Source organism: Emys orbicularis, chromosome 1 (assembly GCF_028017835.1).
Source record: "Emys orbicularis isolate rEmyOrb1 chromosome 1, rEmyOrb1.hap1, whole genome shotgun sequence".
NCBI classification, from domain to species: Eukaryota; Metazoa; Chordata; order Testudines; family Emydidae; genus Emys; species Emys orbicularis.
Window position 1 is genome coordinate 336161665 of NC_088683.1, and position 17876 is coordinate 336179540.

The window sequence follows — 17876 nt, forward strand, 5'->3', positions numbered from 1 at the left end:
TCGATCGTTGGTACAGTACTGGTGGTTACCAGTGCTTTCTCTTAGGCATCTGATGGAGTTGGTTGCCAAAGTGGGCCCATGGGTTCCTGTAACCTCACTGAGGAGGTGTATAAGGGAAGGGTCCTCAATGATAATCATAATCTCTGGATCTATGATGTCTGGTAGGTTCCCCAGGAGCAACTTTATGAAAGGGGATACGAGGGATAAGCTAGAATGGTACCAGGATGGATCCCTGTACCAATCTATGAGTCAGAGGAGTCTTCCCCTGAATTAGAACATCCTCTGATGTTCTAATCAGTACCAAAGGCTGGAGTTTTAAACCAGTCCCAACATGCTGCTTTTGTAGCTGTATTGTGGAGGTGGAGCTGGTAGATCCTCCCATAATTGGAGATTCAGGTTTGTCAGAAGTAATGAGATTCTCTGAAGAAAGGAACCTGGAAAGAGGTGGAGGGCTTTGATATCCTTCACCCGAATTTAGAGTTAGGGTGGTGAGATGGAAGCTGTTGTGGTACTGAGATGATTGAAGGGGCATGTCCCCTTTCAGAGGCACTGCAAGATACCAGTACTGGGGCATGAATGGCAGCCCTGTCAGTGTCTCACGGTGCCACGAGGGATCAGAAGGTGCCACTGTAGTAGTTGCTCTTGTGTAGGCACCTCCGAGCGGAACTGCTTCCTCGGTAGTGATGCTATGGTACCAGACTTAGTAGGAGACTCTACTATATCCTTACAGAGATGAGAGGTCTCCCAAGAGTGGGTCTTATATGATGATCTGCCTCTCTTCTTTATTTCCCTGCTGCGGGAGGCATGTTTCCTCTCTTTTGAAGTTTTATTGTCTGGGGTTGCAGACAAAGCAGCAACAGTGACCAAGGGTGTCTGTGCCATAAAGGCCGATGTACAGGGGAGGAGGGCAAACAGACACCTCAGGAGCTAGGGCATACTCATTAGTATGAGCGTAAGTCTAGCCTCTCTGCTGTTCTTGGATCTGCCCTTAAAACCCAGACAGACCTTTCATTTGGCAGGGGAAAAGGACCTACAGCAAGTCTCACAGATCTTAAACCCTGGGGTCTTCAGCATAACAATTATGCTCCAGGACCAAAACTTGGAGAAAAGGAGGAGCTGCCCCCTCTCTTTGACCCACAAAAAATAAAGTGAAATAAAGGTATTATGAAAATAACTAATGCAAAAAGAGAAACAACTAAACCAAATAAACAAAACAGTCATTCACAAGTTAAGGAAGGAAGCTGAAAACAGCAGGCAGTAGAACTATCCATCTCAAGCTGCAGGTGGCTGAGAAGGAACAGAGTGGTGCTTCCCTATATACTCTCTTTCAGAGCACGAGGCACCATTCTGCACAGGCACAGGCTCCCAAATACTACTTTGCAGTCTTCGGTTGAGAGTCCACAGGCACGCACAAATCCTCCAGTGGAGCATCCGTAGGAACATATATTCGAAGAATAACGGGGATAATCCCTCATCAATCCTGCCTGTAAGAAATCTAAGGCTTGTGTTGGTTATGGTGTGAAGTCTTTCATGTTACTGTCCTTCCTCGGGTTGTGCTGGCTTTGCTGCCAACACAAGGATAAATTCACATCTTTGTTCCAGGTTCACTCTCAGAGCATGAACCACTGGAATGGTCTGGAGTGAATCTGTGCCCAGAGGACCTGGCCATTGCATCAAACCATTGTACCCAAAAGAGAGGGCACAAATTTCATTAGGGTGACAAGGTCCAAAATACAGGTGTCACCAGCTGGTCCAATTTCTGTAATCTCTCCTCTTATAAGGAATCCCTTCTCTGTTTTTGGTGTTTATCAGGGGCCCATATGGATCAATTCCTATGAGGGGATGAGAACAGGCTTCTTGTGGTTCAGATCAAAGAATGTACACCTGCATTCCAGCCTGTCTCAGATCCATACTATTTGAGTATGCCTCTTTTTAATAATGTATATGTAGTATGTGTTCATTTTTTAAAAGTCAAAACTAAATAATGCAAAGAATGTCTGACTCATGTAATTTCCCAGTATGCAACTGCTTTTATTTTTATTGAAAACATCCTTTACTTAGAAATCATTTCATATAGAACAGTTTAGACGTTAAAACATCAGGCAATGCCATAGTTCAGCTGGAAATCAACTTATGAACTAGTTCATTTCTACACCAAGCCACCATATAAATCCCAGTTTTTCCAGTAAATTCACATTTAATTCTAACTTATAGCATTTTAAATTCATCCATAAACCCTGGCAAACCAAAGGGTCAGATGTGGTAACATCAGTGATCTCACAACAAAAGTAAATGATAATGATTCATTCTGATATCCTGAGGTTATGTTCCTAAACAACCATTTATCTTCTACACAGTACCATTTTGCTGAACTCAAGGTGAAAATTTTCAAAAAGAAGATAAACTATGCACATACCCGTAAGTGTGGGATGATTAACAACATAAAAACAAAATTGTGGCATGGTTTTTAATTATTCCAGGATAAAGTAAAACTGAATGTCATTTGCTGTGCTATTTTACAAATACTCTATCCTTTCAAATTGTATTTTTTAGAATGTATGTTTTCAGGCTGGAAAGTGGTTGAGATGTGCACATGAGAAAAAAAAAAGTTTGATTAATGATTTGCTGAGCTTCTCCTTAACAACTGCAAAATTCTATAGCTAAATGAGATAAGAGACGAAAGTAAGTAACAACAGTGTTCCACATTCAACTGGGATAAAAACACCAATAACAATTACTAGTTTCTATGTGTGCCTCTGGCTCTTTATTTGAAAGCTTGTGGCTGGGCAAACAGCTGAGGCAGTGAGCTAGTGCTGAAGATGGGGCTTGGGGGCAGACATAAAGGCCTATGACTTGGTGGAAATAAATAAGAAAAACAGGAGAGTTTTGATGGACCTCCAAGAAAGCTCTAAAAAAAGAGTTTAAACTGTTGACACTGACAAGAGCCAACAATGAGACTCAATTCAAGAAATAACTGGATATCAAACTAATTTCAAAAGAATCAAGGTCAGCTGAGGTGGAAGTTGCATGAAACTTTTTCAGGAATGAAGACTAGGAGAGTTACATTCAAATCAAATGTAAACTGATGTCCTTTCTGATTGGAAATTAGTACATGGACTCTGAGCAGCAGGTGAACTTACTAAGCGAACACAAGAAAATAGTCATATACAGTACAAAGAGTCAAAAGCATCCCAACTGAAACAATACCTGTGATAACATGGAAGAAACAAGAAAGTTAACTGTGGCATATAGGAAAAATAGCAAGAGCAGAGGGCAAACATCTGTGGAGTCTTTTGACCCAGCCACCAACAACAGGTATGTTACTCTTGGGAAGAAAAAAGAAGGGGGCAGAAAAATAACAAAAGGAAATTAGAGAACTTAAATATGGACAGAAAACCCTGGGGATGATACTGGACAGCAAATTACATAAGAGTTGTGATTCAATAAGACAACAACAAAAGATGAATATAATTATGTAGCAATATGTTGCTAAGGCAATATTCCAGTCTCTATACAGTTCTGGAGTATGGCATTCAATTCTGTAAATCTCAGAAATATATTGACATATTGAAGGTAGTGAACAGAAGAGCAATTAGATAACCAGATAAAATTAAAACTTTGAAAATGTAGGCTAAATAACAGGAAAAACTGCCTAACGATGAGATCTATTACTGTTTAGAATAGTTTCCCAAGAGAACTGATAAAAGATGCATTGCTTGGGACTTTTCAACAAAGTTTGGATCAAATACTAAAAAAATGTACCACAGGGCAAACAATCTAAGTGTACTATAGGAAAGAAGATGGAGCATGAGACCTAAGGGGTCATTTTCATTTCCAACATCTATGATTCTAATAAACAGGACAATTTAATTTTACTTTATATTAGTTGTGTTAACTAATATTATATGTGATTTATAGAAAAAAACATTGGCTTTCTTATACAGATTGTTAGGCAAGCCTGATCTGGAGCATTAGGTATTTATAATCAAAATATGTGGGTATTTAAATCATAATACAGAAAAACATCATAGCCAAAATAAGATATATCAAGTATATTTGGGATATAGAGGAAAAATATGAATATCGATTAATGCTGTAGCACAGGGCCTACAGGCCACAGGCCTGTAAGATATTTAGCTGAGGCAAACAAGGCCTCAGGCCTCAAGATATGCTGTCACGAGTAGCTAACCAATGAATGAGTCTATGTCACAAGATGAAACAATTACAATAGATATGTTAATACTGATATTTAGGAAATATATACTGTAATATACCATTTAATTCCATTTAAAATACGTTTGGGATTATTGCAGACATAGAGTGTCAGCAATGTATTTACCACAAGTTGTTATGGTGACTGAGTGACATAAATGTCACTGGGGGGGAGCGATAGCTCAATGGTTTGAGCATTGGCCTGCTAAACCCAGGGTTGTGAGTTCAATCCTTGAGGGGGCCATTTAGGGATCTGGGGCAAAAATCTGTCTGGGGATTGGCCCTGCTTTGAGCAGGGGGTTGGACTAGATGATTTCCTGGGGTCCAACCCTGATATTCTATGATAATGAGAATAAGAGGAACTAACAAGTTAGCCTTTGAAAAACAGGCACCCCAAAATTAGTGGGGTGTGGAAGTATGGAAAAGGGATTGAAATTTTCATAAATATGTATGAACCTCAATGGGCATCAGCACAACAAATTATAAAAGTGTATTCCAATTGCATGCCTTGGGAGACACCAGTGTGACAACCATTGTTGATGATGATGAGGAAGATAATGACTGATACTTTGGGGTTCCCGAGCAGGAGATGTGAGTGAGGGCTGAATATTTGGTACTATTGCTCTATCTGCTGTTGTATTTCAGGGCTTGTGGGATTATTCATCTGTTTAGTGGATTTGTTAATCAATGGACTGGTGATAAATTGCAAGTGTTTCCTGTGTGATCCTCAAGTCTCTCATTCTAATAATATTGGTAATAATCTTCCTGATGCTGTAGCCACTCAGGAGACTGAACCCTTATTGACTACTGTAGTTTAAGAGATTAATCAATAATCAATACACCAATCCATCAGTTAGATTAAAACACTTCACCATGTTCAAATTGTCAGATTGGTTAGTCCATTTAAAAAAAAAACCAATTTTATTAAAAAGTCTACTGTTACAAAAGAGGTCAATGATTTTTCAGTGTCTCTTCACTTCCTTTTCAGTCCACTGTGCCTAGCATACTAACATATAAAATCCTACTTTCTCTCTATTCTTAGATAGTCCAGTGGTGTCACAACAGCAAAAATTAACAGTGAGGCACGCTCTGGCATGTGGTTTAATACTATGTTGATTGCTGATAACCCAGAAGAGCTTTCATTAAAATAAAGAGCTAGCTTCATTCTAACAAAGGTCCATATGCTAAATCTTGAAAAATGCAGCTCAACACTTAAAGACTAATGTGCTTTCTAATTCCCTATTCACACCTTATTGGGTATATATACACATGTATAATCCTGTTTACACAACAGTATTAATTTTACAAAATAAGTGTTACAATCTAATTGTAAACATGCCTTGGGTACTAAGCAAATATTCCTTTAATGATCTACAACAGAGGAAAAATACTATTCAAGCTAAATAGAAAAAACAACACTGCACATATACAAAAAAGTGTATAAGGATGCTCAAGTAACTCAACCACTTTATCTTTCCTGTGTGCAGTAGAAGAATCTTAGGTTGCATCTACATTTCCAAATGTATTTCTACATTTTATTGCTGAATCTAATCATCAGGGTGCTTTTAAAAAAAACTAAATATTTATAACTATTAATATTAAATTGTTGATTCTAAGCCACACTGTGTGAGATACTGTTAAGAATAAAATTCAAGCCAGTGAATTTTGTGTGTGTATATGTTTTTTAAATTTTGTATGTATTATTGTTATTGTTGGTATTACTGTGGTAGTGCTGAAGAGTGAAAAGGTTCCAATTAGGGATCAGGGGCCTATTGTGCGGGACACTGTACAAGCGCACACACATAAAACAAAAAAGATCCAAGAAGGATGGAGAGCCAAAGCCATTTCTGACACTTCCTAAACCAGAACAATGTGTTTGATGGGGACAAACTTGTATCCTCTGCTGCAGTTCTGCAGAGGCTAGTGCAGCCTCAGCACTGAAAGAACCCCATGATCTCTGCATAGGGTTAAAAGAGCGACAGTACATGTAGTAGATTGCTGATGGGGCACAGAGCTCATTTTTTCTCCTAAAGCAGCCACAATGCTGCTCTGTTTTGGTGTATTACCCTGCTGAAGAACAATTACATGATACAAAGCCAGCTCACAAAAGCTAATGCACCCATTACTCATACATACCCAGAATTTAGTATTATAGTATATACAGTGAACCAAAATACTGCATATGTGAAGCAGGGCAAGTTATGGTTGCTGTGAGAATACAGTCTCACATTTAGTACAGAAAAGATCAAAGAAAATGCATCTTACCTTAAACAAGCAGCGACAAACATATTCATACACCATGTGTTTTAATGAGTTGATAAGAGACATAATTCTTTCTTCAGTATTATCTGAATCCTGAAAAAAAGTAGTTTGAACATGAAAAGTTCAACTGGACAAAAAACATGTATTTATGTATGTATGTGCAAATACTTAGAGTGCACAACGGGCACTTAGGGCTGAGGATCCAGCCCATGTGTTTAAAGTCAGACATCTAAATAAGTGGCCTAATTTTCAGAGTTGCTGAGCACTCAGATTTCCTACTGAGCTCACTTGCAGCCCCCAATGACTGTATTTAATGTCCCAAAACATAGATTTAGAGGTCTAAATTTAAGTGCTCAGATATGAACATTCTGGCTTTAGTCATGGAAAATAGGCTGAATATTCAAAACATCTGTGACAAATTCCAGGGGATCTGAACCTGCAACCATTTGCACATAAACTATTACACTTCCCACTGCTCTACTCAGATACTACACCAAGGAAAATAGACTAAACTGACAACCCAGGAGACTATTTCTCTAAACCACAGACCAGGCACATTGCAGGAAGCAATAGCACAAGTTGCTCCACACTGCCCCACCCATGTTTTAAACCAGCCTTGAAGGAACCACATCTAAGAATGAAAGAATAGTTAATTCTCCATTCTCTTTAAAACCTTGGTCTCCAATAGCCTTCATATGCTGATAGCTTGCCCTCACTGCTGACTTATTAATTATTAATTATTATTATTATTATACATTTAAATTGCAGTTGCATCTAGACACTCAACCCAGGTTGGGCCACATTGTACCAGGCATTATACAAAACATCTAGAAAATGACAGTCCTAGCCCCTAAAGCATTTACTATCTAAAAGACAAAAATAGCAGGAGGATGAAACAAACAAGGGTGTCAGGGTGAGGGTTGAGGAGTTGGGGGTGTAATAAAAATAATAGTATCTGTACGGTTTTTGCCTAAGCAGCAGCAGTAAGCACAATTTGCACATGCTTAGCCATTATCAGGTTGCCGTGTACTGTAAGCATTATGAGGAAGGACTCGAAGAAGGATAATGTGGCTTTACAGATTGACTTAATGTGAAGTTTTCCCATATCTATAGGGCAACACAGGAGAAAGCTTGAAGACACTTGTCAGAGTAGTAGAAAAGCAGGTAATCAACTTTACAATAGGATATTAGGGTGGATAGGTAGTATGGTGCTAAATTGTGAAAGGTTTTGAAAATAAAGACAAGAAGTTAGTGTTTGATGTTATGGAAAGAGGTGGGGCCAGTGGAGGATTGCAGGGAAAGGGCTTTATATAGTCAGAGTAATGAGCCAGCAAAATGATCTTAGCAGCAGCATTTTGAATGGCCTTGAAGGGGTGGGAGGAGGTAAAGTTGAAAGCATCGAGGCCAGAGAGATTCAGAAAATAGAGGTATGAGACATTCAAGGTTTGGACAAGAGTTTTGGAAGTGGCGGGGGGGAAGAGGGCAGAGAGAAAAGGTCAGATCTTGGAAATGTGGTTCAGGAAGAAGTGGCAACATTTAGTCACAGCCTTAATTTGTGGGGTTAATGAGAAGGCTGAGCTGAAGATGAATCCAAGATTACGGGCCTGAGCAACAGGGAGGGTGTTTGTATTATCCACCACGATAAACAGGGGAGAGAATGGGCTTGCGGGGACAGGAACTATGTTTTGGTCATGCTAGATTAGGTTGTATTCAAACTAGTGAAAGGTTCCATTTACTCTTACTAAACTACTGAAACTTTTAGAACCCCAAGCCTTTGCTCTTTCCCTTATTCTGTCCCTTACTGGTAGAATTTGCTTTATTCACAGATTAGCTAATCACTGAAGAGCCTACATTTAAATAAATAAAACCTCAAGATTCCCTATAGTCAACTTTGCTTTTTCATATGTACTGTAATCTTAGCCAAAGAGCCTAAACTACAAAAAAAGAGGTTACTTAGGTGGTGCTGTAACTAGAGTTCTTCAAGATGTGTTCCCTTCAGGTGTACCTACGCCCTATGCTTTTGATCAGAGATTTCTGGTAGCAGTACCCATTCAGCCCGTGCATATGCCTCACACATCCTTGTGGCCCAGGCCGAGGCTACATGGGACTTTGTCGGTGAACCATCCTCTGTTCCTTCTCCACTGCAAAGTCCCACAGGGGAGGCTCCGAAACTGAGGGGAAGGAGGACAGGTATTGGAACACCCACAGAGACACCCATCTGAAAAAATTCCCGTCACTGCAAAAAGTGAGTTACTGCTCCTTCAGGTGACTCCCAAGCAGCTCCCCACTAAAGAGAGGGGAGGTTCAAAGCAGAGTCCAATACAGAAGAATTGCATTGCCTACATCAGCATCTGATCTTTCCCCAGGCACCAGGGCATAATGATTAGAGAAAGTATGAACAGAGGAAGTTGCCACTCCACAAATGTCTGCAATTGGTACATCCTTTAATATGGCCACAGATGTAGATAGTGCTCCTGTGGAATGTGTTATCACTCTCAGGGGAGGCTGAACATGAATTCTATTGTAACAGATCTTAATACAACCAGAGATCCACTTTGATAACCTCTATTTTGAAATTACTGAACTCTTGGTTCTGTCAGCAATGGATGCAAATAATCTAGGAGATCTTCTAAATGGTTCAGTCCTATCTAGATAGAAGGCTAATGCCCTCCTGACATCTAGGGTATGGAATATGGCTTCTTGACTAATCTGATGCAGTTTGGGGAAAAACACAGGAGATGAATAGTTTGATTAATATGAAATTCTAAAGACACCTTAAGTAAAAATCTTGGATGAGTCCATAGTGACACTTTCTGTCTGGTGAATAACATAAATGTTGGTACTGCCATTAAAGCCCCCAATTCTCCAACTCTTCAGGGAGAAGTGATAGCTACCAGGAAGGCTGTCTTCAAATGATAAATCTAATAGAAAACACATAGCTAATGGCTCAAAAGGATGTTTCACAAGGCAATTAAGGACTAGGTTCAGGTCCCAGCTAGGAGTAGGATCTCTGACTTGTGGGGAGATATTTGAAAAACCTCTTAGGAATCTTGCTATAGTTGGGTGAGCAAAGAGTGAAAAACCCTCTAGGGGTGTGTGAAAAGCTGTTATTGCTATTAAGTGAACCTTAATGGAATTCATAGAAAGACTGGATGTTTTCTAACTGGTAATCCAATATCTTAAGAAGAAGAGAGCGAGTTGGCGAAATCTGATGATAGTTACATCAAAGATAATATTGTTTTCATTTCTGGAGGTAAGTATTTCTTATAGATTCTTTTCTGCTATTTAATACAATATGTTGTACCTCTGACAAACAGGATATCTCTATTCCTGAGAGCCATCAAGGAAACATACTTGGAGCCCTAGAAGGATCCTGTCAACGGGGGTGAAATGTTCAATTGGCATCCTAAGTCAGTAGGCAAGGACCAACTGGAAACTGCTGTGAAGAGTGAGAGGTCAGTCTCACTAGACAGGAATACCAAACTTGTCTTGGCCATGTTGGTGCTATCAATGTGACTCTGGCCTGCTTTTGTTTGATCTTGCTGAGAACCGTTAACAGTAACGGTGTTGGTGGATACATGTAGAGAAGTCCTTTCATCCATGAGATGAGAAAAGCATCCCTCAGGGACTGGGGATTAAGACCTCCTCTGGAGCAATACCTGATGCAATTTGCGTTGGCTGCCATGGCAAACAGAGCGATCTCCAGGAAACCCCAGGCTAAGAACATCTTGTGGAAGATTTGGGAGTTCAGTTCCCAATCATAATTTAGAAAGAAATGAATGTTGAGGTTGTCTGTCCTGGTGTTCTGAATATCATAGAATCATAGAAGATTAGGGTTGGAAGAGACCTCAGGAGGTCATCTAGTCCAATCCCCTGCCCAACTAAACCCCAAATATGTGTGAGGTAATAAGCTGAGATGACTATCTGGTTGGCTATGCACCAATTCCAGAGTTTTATCAATTCAGCACAGGGAGATAGGGAATATTCTCCTCCTTGACCGTTGATATAATACATGCAAGCCACATTGTCTGTCATTATCCTTACTGACTTGGATCTGATTAGAGGTAGAAAGTGTATGCAAGCATTTTTGACTGCTCTCAATTCCAAAAGATTGATGTGGAGAAGCTGCTCTTATAGTGACCATTTGACCTGCACCTTATGAGGGCCCAGATGTGCCCCCCCAACCAAAAGTGAAGCATCAGATATTATCACTCTGGTAGGAGGATTCTGAAAGAATGGAACACATGCACAGGTTTTTGTCAGGTCCTTCCACCAGCTGAGTGAACGTAAGAACCCATTGGGGAACAGACAGTAACTAGCATAGGCTCTGCTTCCTTGGTTTGAAGCCATCCCTGTAGACCTCGGAGATGTAATCCGGCATGCTGCACTACAAAGATGCAAGCTGGCACGTATCCCAGTAGTTGAAGATAAGTTACTTGAGGAGAGCCCTGAATCTTTGAGATGAAATTCACTAATGCAAGAAATCTGCTGGAAGAGAGATACATTCTGCCTGTCACTGTATCCAGGGGGGGTCCTATGAAGTTTAGACACTGTAGTGGAGTCACAAGGACTTTTTGAGGTTGATTTGAAGGCCCAGGCTGTGAAACAGAGAACATGTCATTTTACTAACACTAACACTTGCTGATACTATTTTCTCTGATCAACAATTATATCCAAATGACACACGTGATCAGCAATTACCACCAGAATCTCTGGGAGTACTCATGAGACAGAAGATAGGCTGAAAGGCCGCACCCTGGAGGGTAGTGCTTGTTGTTGATTAGAAAACGAGGAACCCTCTTGTGTGAAGGGTAAATAGCGACATGAAAATATGCATCTTTTAGGTCGACAGTCGTGAACCAATCTCCTAAAGCTAATGAGGGAATTATTGCTGCAAGGGTCGTCATCATGAATTTCTGCTGTTTTACATATCTGTTTAGAGACCTGAGGTCTAAAACTGGCCTTCACCCTCCCTTCTTTTTGGGAATCAGGAAGTATTTTGAATAGACTCTCCTTTTTCTGTGCTGTACGGGAATTGGTTCTATTGCTCCTAAACATATAAGTGAGGCCACCTCTAGTGCCAGCAATGGATTGTGATAGGGGTCCTGAAGAGCTATGCGGAGGATGAATGGGTAGGAGGGATAGACTTGAAATCAATAGTGTAATCAGATATTATGACTTCCAAAACCCATTTGTCTGATGTTACATTCTCCATGCAGCCTGAAAATGGGAGAAGCAGCATCCATAAGGAGGGAGGAGGGTATGATGTTGCAACTGTAAAACCCTGTTGATTGAATGGGTGTGATCCTTGATCAAGCCACCAAAACTGTCACATGGAGGTTGTAAATGGCTGAGAAGATGTAGCTATAGCTGAAAGAGGTTTTGTTTTTAGACTATCTTGGTCTCTTGGTTGCGGGTTCAGATAGTCTATGATAAGTTGCATATGGGGCTGGGTGTGCTCTTTGTGGCATCTGAGACCTATTAAATCTCCTCTTATTTACAGGAGTATACATACTTATGGATCACAGCAGAGCTCTCAAGTCCTTTAAAGTGTGGAGAGATCTAGCCATCAAGTCTTGCAACTGCAAAGGGGAGGTCTTTGATGGCACTCTGGACTTCTCTGGGGAAGCCTAATACCGGGAGCCAACACACTCTTCTCATGACCAGAGTGATAGATATAGACCATGCTGCAGTATCTGCAGCATTCAAGGAGGCCTGGAACGATGTCTTTGCCAGGATCTGACCACGTTGTATAATGGCCTTTAATTGGTCACAATGTACCTCTAGCAAGTGCTCAATAATGCAATTGAATTTGTTGCAATTTAAATAGTCTTATATGGCTCTGAGTGCCTAATGGTTCGCTATTCTGAAGTGTGGCTAAAGAGTAAGATTTGTGTCCAGAAAGATCAAGCTTCCTGTGATCCTTAGTGTACGGGGCAGACTTTGAGCTATGTTGTCTGCCTTGTTCATTAATGGTCTCAACTACTAGGGAATTCAGAGCCAAGTGAGAAAATACAAACTCCAATTCCATGACAGGGACATAATACGTTTTATCTGCCCTCTTGCAGGTAGGCTGGGGTATGCCAAACTGTCTTAGTGGGCTCCATCAGAGCTTCATTGACTGGAACGGCAATTCTCATAGATGTCAAAGTGTGTAAAATATCTAGAAATTTATTATGGGACTCCTGAACCTCCTCTAAGCGTGTCAGCAATTTGCTTAATCAGGTCCCGAAACTGTCTGAAGTTATCCATCATAGAAGATGGTGGAAGCATCACAGTTTCATCAGGCAATGAGGAGGAAATATTAGTAAGAGGTGTCACCTCCTTATTCAGCCTTGCTTCTTGAAGGTCACCTCTGGCATAGGTGGTAGTAGAGGAGTTTGAGGAGAATGGGCCCTTCTCTTTTCCTTTCCAGTGCGAAGACCTCATTGCAAATTGTTGATCATAGATCACCCATGGTCCCAGCAAGGCCACTGAAGGGGCCTATATGGCATAGGTGGAGGCATCCATCTGTGTTCCTGATATGTGATGTCATTTGAGGTCTATCCTTCTGTAATACATCAATGTAGAGGGGAGAGCTAAGTGTCTTAGAATAGACAAGGGAATCGTGCACTGAAATTTAAGAATCTAAGGAGTCCTCTTCCACATATCCCAAAGGGAGCACAGATGTTCAGCTTGCAAAGCAAATGGGGGGAGTAAGGTACTCCAGATGACTGAGTGGTAGATGTCCGTGGAGTAGGTGACCAAGAGAGTCTTGATGCTGACAAACCCCCAGCACCGATTAACAAAGGAGACTCAAGCGCCAAACATACTATCAGGTCTTTAGGGTACCTAAATTCTTGGAGTATTGATGTTGTCGAAGACAGGGTTGAGTGAGAACCTGTGGAGGATGGCTTTGGTACCAATGCAGGTGGTACCGAGTGTTGGGGTATGTAATGGTTAAGTAAAAATCTGGGTAACCACTATAGGGAGTAAAGGCACAGGCAGGGACTATCTCGTCACTTGATAAAGTTGCCACCATTTTCCCTCCCCTTCTGCTTGTTAAGAATAGATACGTGTTGCAGCTGCATAAGGAATGTCGTTGTCTGAGGGATACCCTTTGAGTGAAGAAGTGTTATCTCCCCACTCCCTTCCTTTCCCAGCTACATAAACAAGCTCGAGGTCATGGCCCCTTCCTCCCTCCCCTGTGAACTGCTGATTAAGGGAACTTATGGCTACAATTACTGCAAAGAAATGTATCTTCAAGGTAAAAAGGTCTGTAGAATATGCTTAATGCAGTAAACAGTAAACGGGCAGATATAATTATATTCAGTATATAGCTATTAATATTCATTATATGGGCATTCATATTATTAAATAAGGGTTTGGGGAGTGTTGTAGTAAATGTGGGTATTTACATATTAACTTAGATAAAAGAGCGTGAGGTGATTAACTCAGTGCTTACTCGACAATTGGGTCGAGGGGAACAATACCGCAATAAAGAAGTCCGTTTACTCAATCCACCTCTGGGTCCCCCTGTTCCTTCTTTTCATTTCTAACACGGAGCACTTGGCATGGGAGCGAGACGCCTCTATTTCCATCAGTATGGTAGGTAACCAAGTGGTCTTTGATATCGCTGACTTTCATGTTACCAGCACCTAGTGTTGTTTAGGGACATGCTTAGAACTCTTCTCAACAGTGTCTCTGCCACTTTGGGTACGGGTACCCAAAAACAGTGCTGAGTCTCTGTTAGACAACTGACTCCTCTTTGCCTTTGCAGTACCGGCATCACTCAGCGCCTGCAAGGAACTCCCCTTGGAACTTGAGGTCTCAGTAGCCTTCTTGTGCATTGGTAACTGAACTCTTCTTGGAGATTTACTCCTTACCTCCTTCGGCTTAGAAGCAGATGCCGAGGCTACCAATGCTGAGGACTTCAGTACCATAGATGTATTCAGTGCTGCAGTACTGCCTATCTCTCTAGCAGTCTCTGGTGACTGAGACCTTGAGGTGGATGGGGCACTGGTGGTACTGGGAAGTCTATGCCCCGGGGGCGGGGCGGGGGGGGGGGTGTCCTCCATCCCTGGATCCGAAACTGGTTATAGAACTTTCTCTATCATCAGGAGTTTAAACTTGATCTCCCTATTTTTACGGGATCTACCCTTGAAGGAAGTACAGATTTGGGAGATATGAATATCACTCAAACAGTGGAGGTACTGGGAATGCCTGTCACTGATCAGAATAGCTTCATGGCAGGAAAGGCATCTCTTGAATCCCGGGGAGGCCCAGCATTACTGAGCAAAATAATGAAAAAGACCCCTAGAAGAGGAAAGTGGTTAAAAATTACCTAATACATAAAATATATGTATTTTCATAGATACAATTAGGTAAGAGAGAGAGAGGAAAAAGAAAAACAAGGGAACGGTTCCAACAGCTATAACCATTAAAAAATAATTAGTTAGCATACAGTTAGTTAACTAATTGCTAAATATTAGAGATAACAAGTAGACTCCATCTCAGGGCAAAGGTGGCTGAAAAGGAACTGAGGGCAGTTTGCCCACGCAGCCCCATATAACCTCGGCAGGGAGCACAAGGATGTATGGGGCACATGCCCAGGCCCAACGGGCACAGCTACTGAAAATTTCTGATCAAAGGCACAGGGGGCAGGCGCATCTGATATGGAGCACCCACAAAGACACTACTCAAAGAAGAATGGATGTTACTTGATTTTGAGTGTTGCAACAAGGATATGACTCCTACATACTGAAAGTAAATACATATATTTGGAATGTATAATGTATAGCAGTACAACATGCCCATATTAATGTTATGTTATTCTTTAAAAACATCTAGAGCACTTACGAATTTTTTAAAACCACAAGCATATTGATCCCTCTCCAGCATTCACAGCTTCAAAAAAACAGGACATACCTGCTTGCTTTGCAAAGCCCTTTGGAAAAGTCGTAGGAAAGCAGCCAAACTAAAACGGTACATGTTATTAATTTTGGACAAGTCAGAGATAATAAAGTACATCTTGCTGGCACTCTCAGCTAGAGGGAGATAGGCATCCCTCTCCTGTGGATAAAAAGAAAAAATACTCAGGATCAGTACTCTACTGCCATCTAAGGGTCACTGAATAAATACTTGTTCAACCTAGCAAAAAACCACTCAGATGCATTCTACAACTTCAGAATGTACCATAATCAATTACATTAAAATCAAAGATATTTTGGTTCCTAACATATTTTAAACTCTACTACACTAAAAAATTAATCCACATGAATTATGAATTAAACAAGTTAATTTGTGTTTCTAGAATTAAAACACATTTTAATTTAATTTAATTTTATTTGTACTCTTATTATAAACCCTATATATAGGGCATATAATCCAGGCCTTTACATTAGTTCCAGTTTGAAATCTGGCATAAAACATGTTAGTTCAAAATTACTTTTCTATTCTTTTCATTTTAAACATTTTTTTATTTTAAAAAGATTGTTTCAGTTATGTATTCATTCAAGAAGTGTAAAACAGATAAAGTGTAACAATTAAAAATGCTTTTGGTGCTTGTCTATCTGAAAATATCCCTTACTTCAAAGAAAGAAATAAGCACAGCACTATCCTAACACATGTAGATGCATGCATGAAGTTTTGGCTCCATTTAAATCAATGGCAAAACTCCCATTGACTTCAGTGGGACCAGGATTTCACCTTTGATTTGTTCATGTCCATCTTTAAACATCAGACACAATAAGTGCTCTCATTTTAGCATTAGACATGTAGCAAAATAGCAAGTATAATAGTACAAAAAATAATAACCGACCAACTAAAGCGGAAAATAACGTATGTAGGAGATAATCCCTATATATTGCAGGGCTGGTCCATGGACATCAACAGGATTACACAGGAGCAATAATGTTATTTCTGACATTGAAAAAATAATAAAAATAAACATTTTAAGAAAAGACATCACCTGATCAAGAGAAATCTGAAGTTTGTGAGACTCAGCAAGAGATTCTTGGATGAGTGCACTACTTGCTTTGGTCTGATTCAAAGATTCAATCAGATCCTTATTTTCAAGTAGGTTGCCTTGTGATGTTGCAAGAGTCTGAAAAAATTAAAATTAACTTGAGTAATAAATTAACTCATAAGTTTACACTTCAGGAAACTGTGCAGTGTATAGATGGAATATGATGCTGATACCAATACCAGAATTTACCTTGAGAAATTACTTCTACCTTTGCAGGTGCCTCTAACATGTTTGTTAGTCTTGGAACAGATAAAAAGCATATTAGAGATAAGATGGTCAGTCTGAAAACTGAAGTGTTATGTTCGTGCAGCAATAAAACATATGAACAATCTGCAGAAATTCGAGAGGCCCAGGTTAGAGTTGCTAGCTTTTATTGGGCTTATAGAAAAAGATGGCCTCGTAGCCAGAGTCTTATCCACTCCCCCCTAAAAGGCGGATCTGAGACTCAGATGCAGGAATTATTTAATAGCTTTCCTTTTATAATTTTAACCTGCAGTTGGCTGGCTTTTATAATCTTGCAGATTCCAAGGAAGTTTCTACCTAGCTACTTTCTCTGTAAAGACACTCAAGTGTCAACCTCTAAGATTTACTCCTCTCTCCCAACTGCAGCTACTGTGATTTACTAGCAACTAAGAAAGTCAGAGCATGAGATTGTGGAACACTTTTGGCAGACTCTGAGAGCACAAGTGCAGTGAGGCTGCATCTACACTGCAAAGCAATAGGGCTTGAACCCTGGGTCCCAGCTTGACTCAGGCTCAGACCCTCCACCCCTGTGGGATCCTGGGAGCCTGGGTCCAAGCCCTGGGTTAGCGTGATTTATATGTAGACAGAAGGGGTTAGGCATGAACCCTGAGTTTGAACCCTGGGCTTACACTGCAGCATAAATATACCCTAAACTGAAATCTGAGCACCCAATTGGCATGTGTTCCATAGGAATAAGAGGATGGGCCTCTCCAAAGAGCTCATAAACTCTAGTATATAAATCTGAGGTCACCATGTGCTCAAGAAAATTGATTGAACCCAACAAGAAACTGCAGAATCTTAAGAGCAACTGCCACGCAGAAAGGACTCTCCCCCGTCCCAGGGTGAACAGGAAAAGAAGTGGTGAGATTTCATTTCAAAGACTATTTCCCCTTCTATTCTTTAACATAAAAATAACTGTAGGTTATCTTGATAAGTCTACACACACTCTAGTGAGACCTCAAGTAAGCATATATTAGCTTTTAACTCCTTTATATGTCTAAGCAAATTGGCCTAGAGAGACTGAAAACAATAACTTTAAGCAATCGTTTTTAATATTCTAAACTGTCCACTAAAATTAATATTCAAAAGTGTCCACTTTTGGATCAATCTAGTCAAAAAGTACTAACCACAGTGCCTTAAAAACAAGTGAATC

The 17876-nt window shown here is 40.4% G+C and overlaps 1 protein-coding gene across 1 annotated transcript in view; it reads right to left on the reverse strand.

Annotated features, from left to right (window-relative positions):
• DYNC2H1 (dynein cytoplasmic 2 heavy chain 1) overlaps positions 1-17876 on the reverse strand; it is a 370096-nt gene that overhangs the window by 182062 nt on the left and 170158 nt on the right. The window contains exons 68-70 of the mRNA XM_065405465.1: positions 16424-16558; positions 15382-15525; positions 6478-6567 (exon numbers count right to left, since the gene is read on the reverse strand). Coding sequence (XP_065261537.1) covers positions 6478-6567; positions 15382-15525; positions 16424-16558 — 369 coding nt within the window. The remainder of the gene's footprint in view (positions 1-6477; positions 6568-15381; positions 15526-16423; positions 16559-17876) is intronic.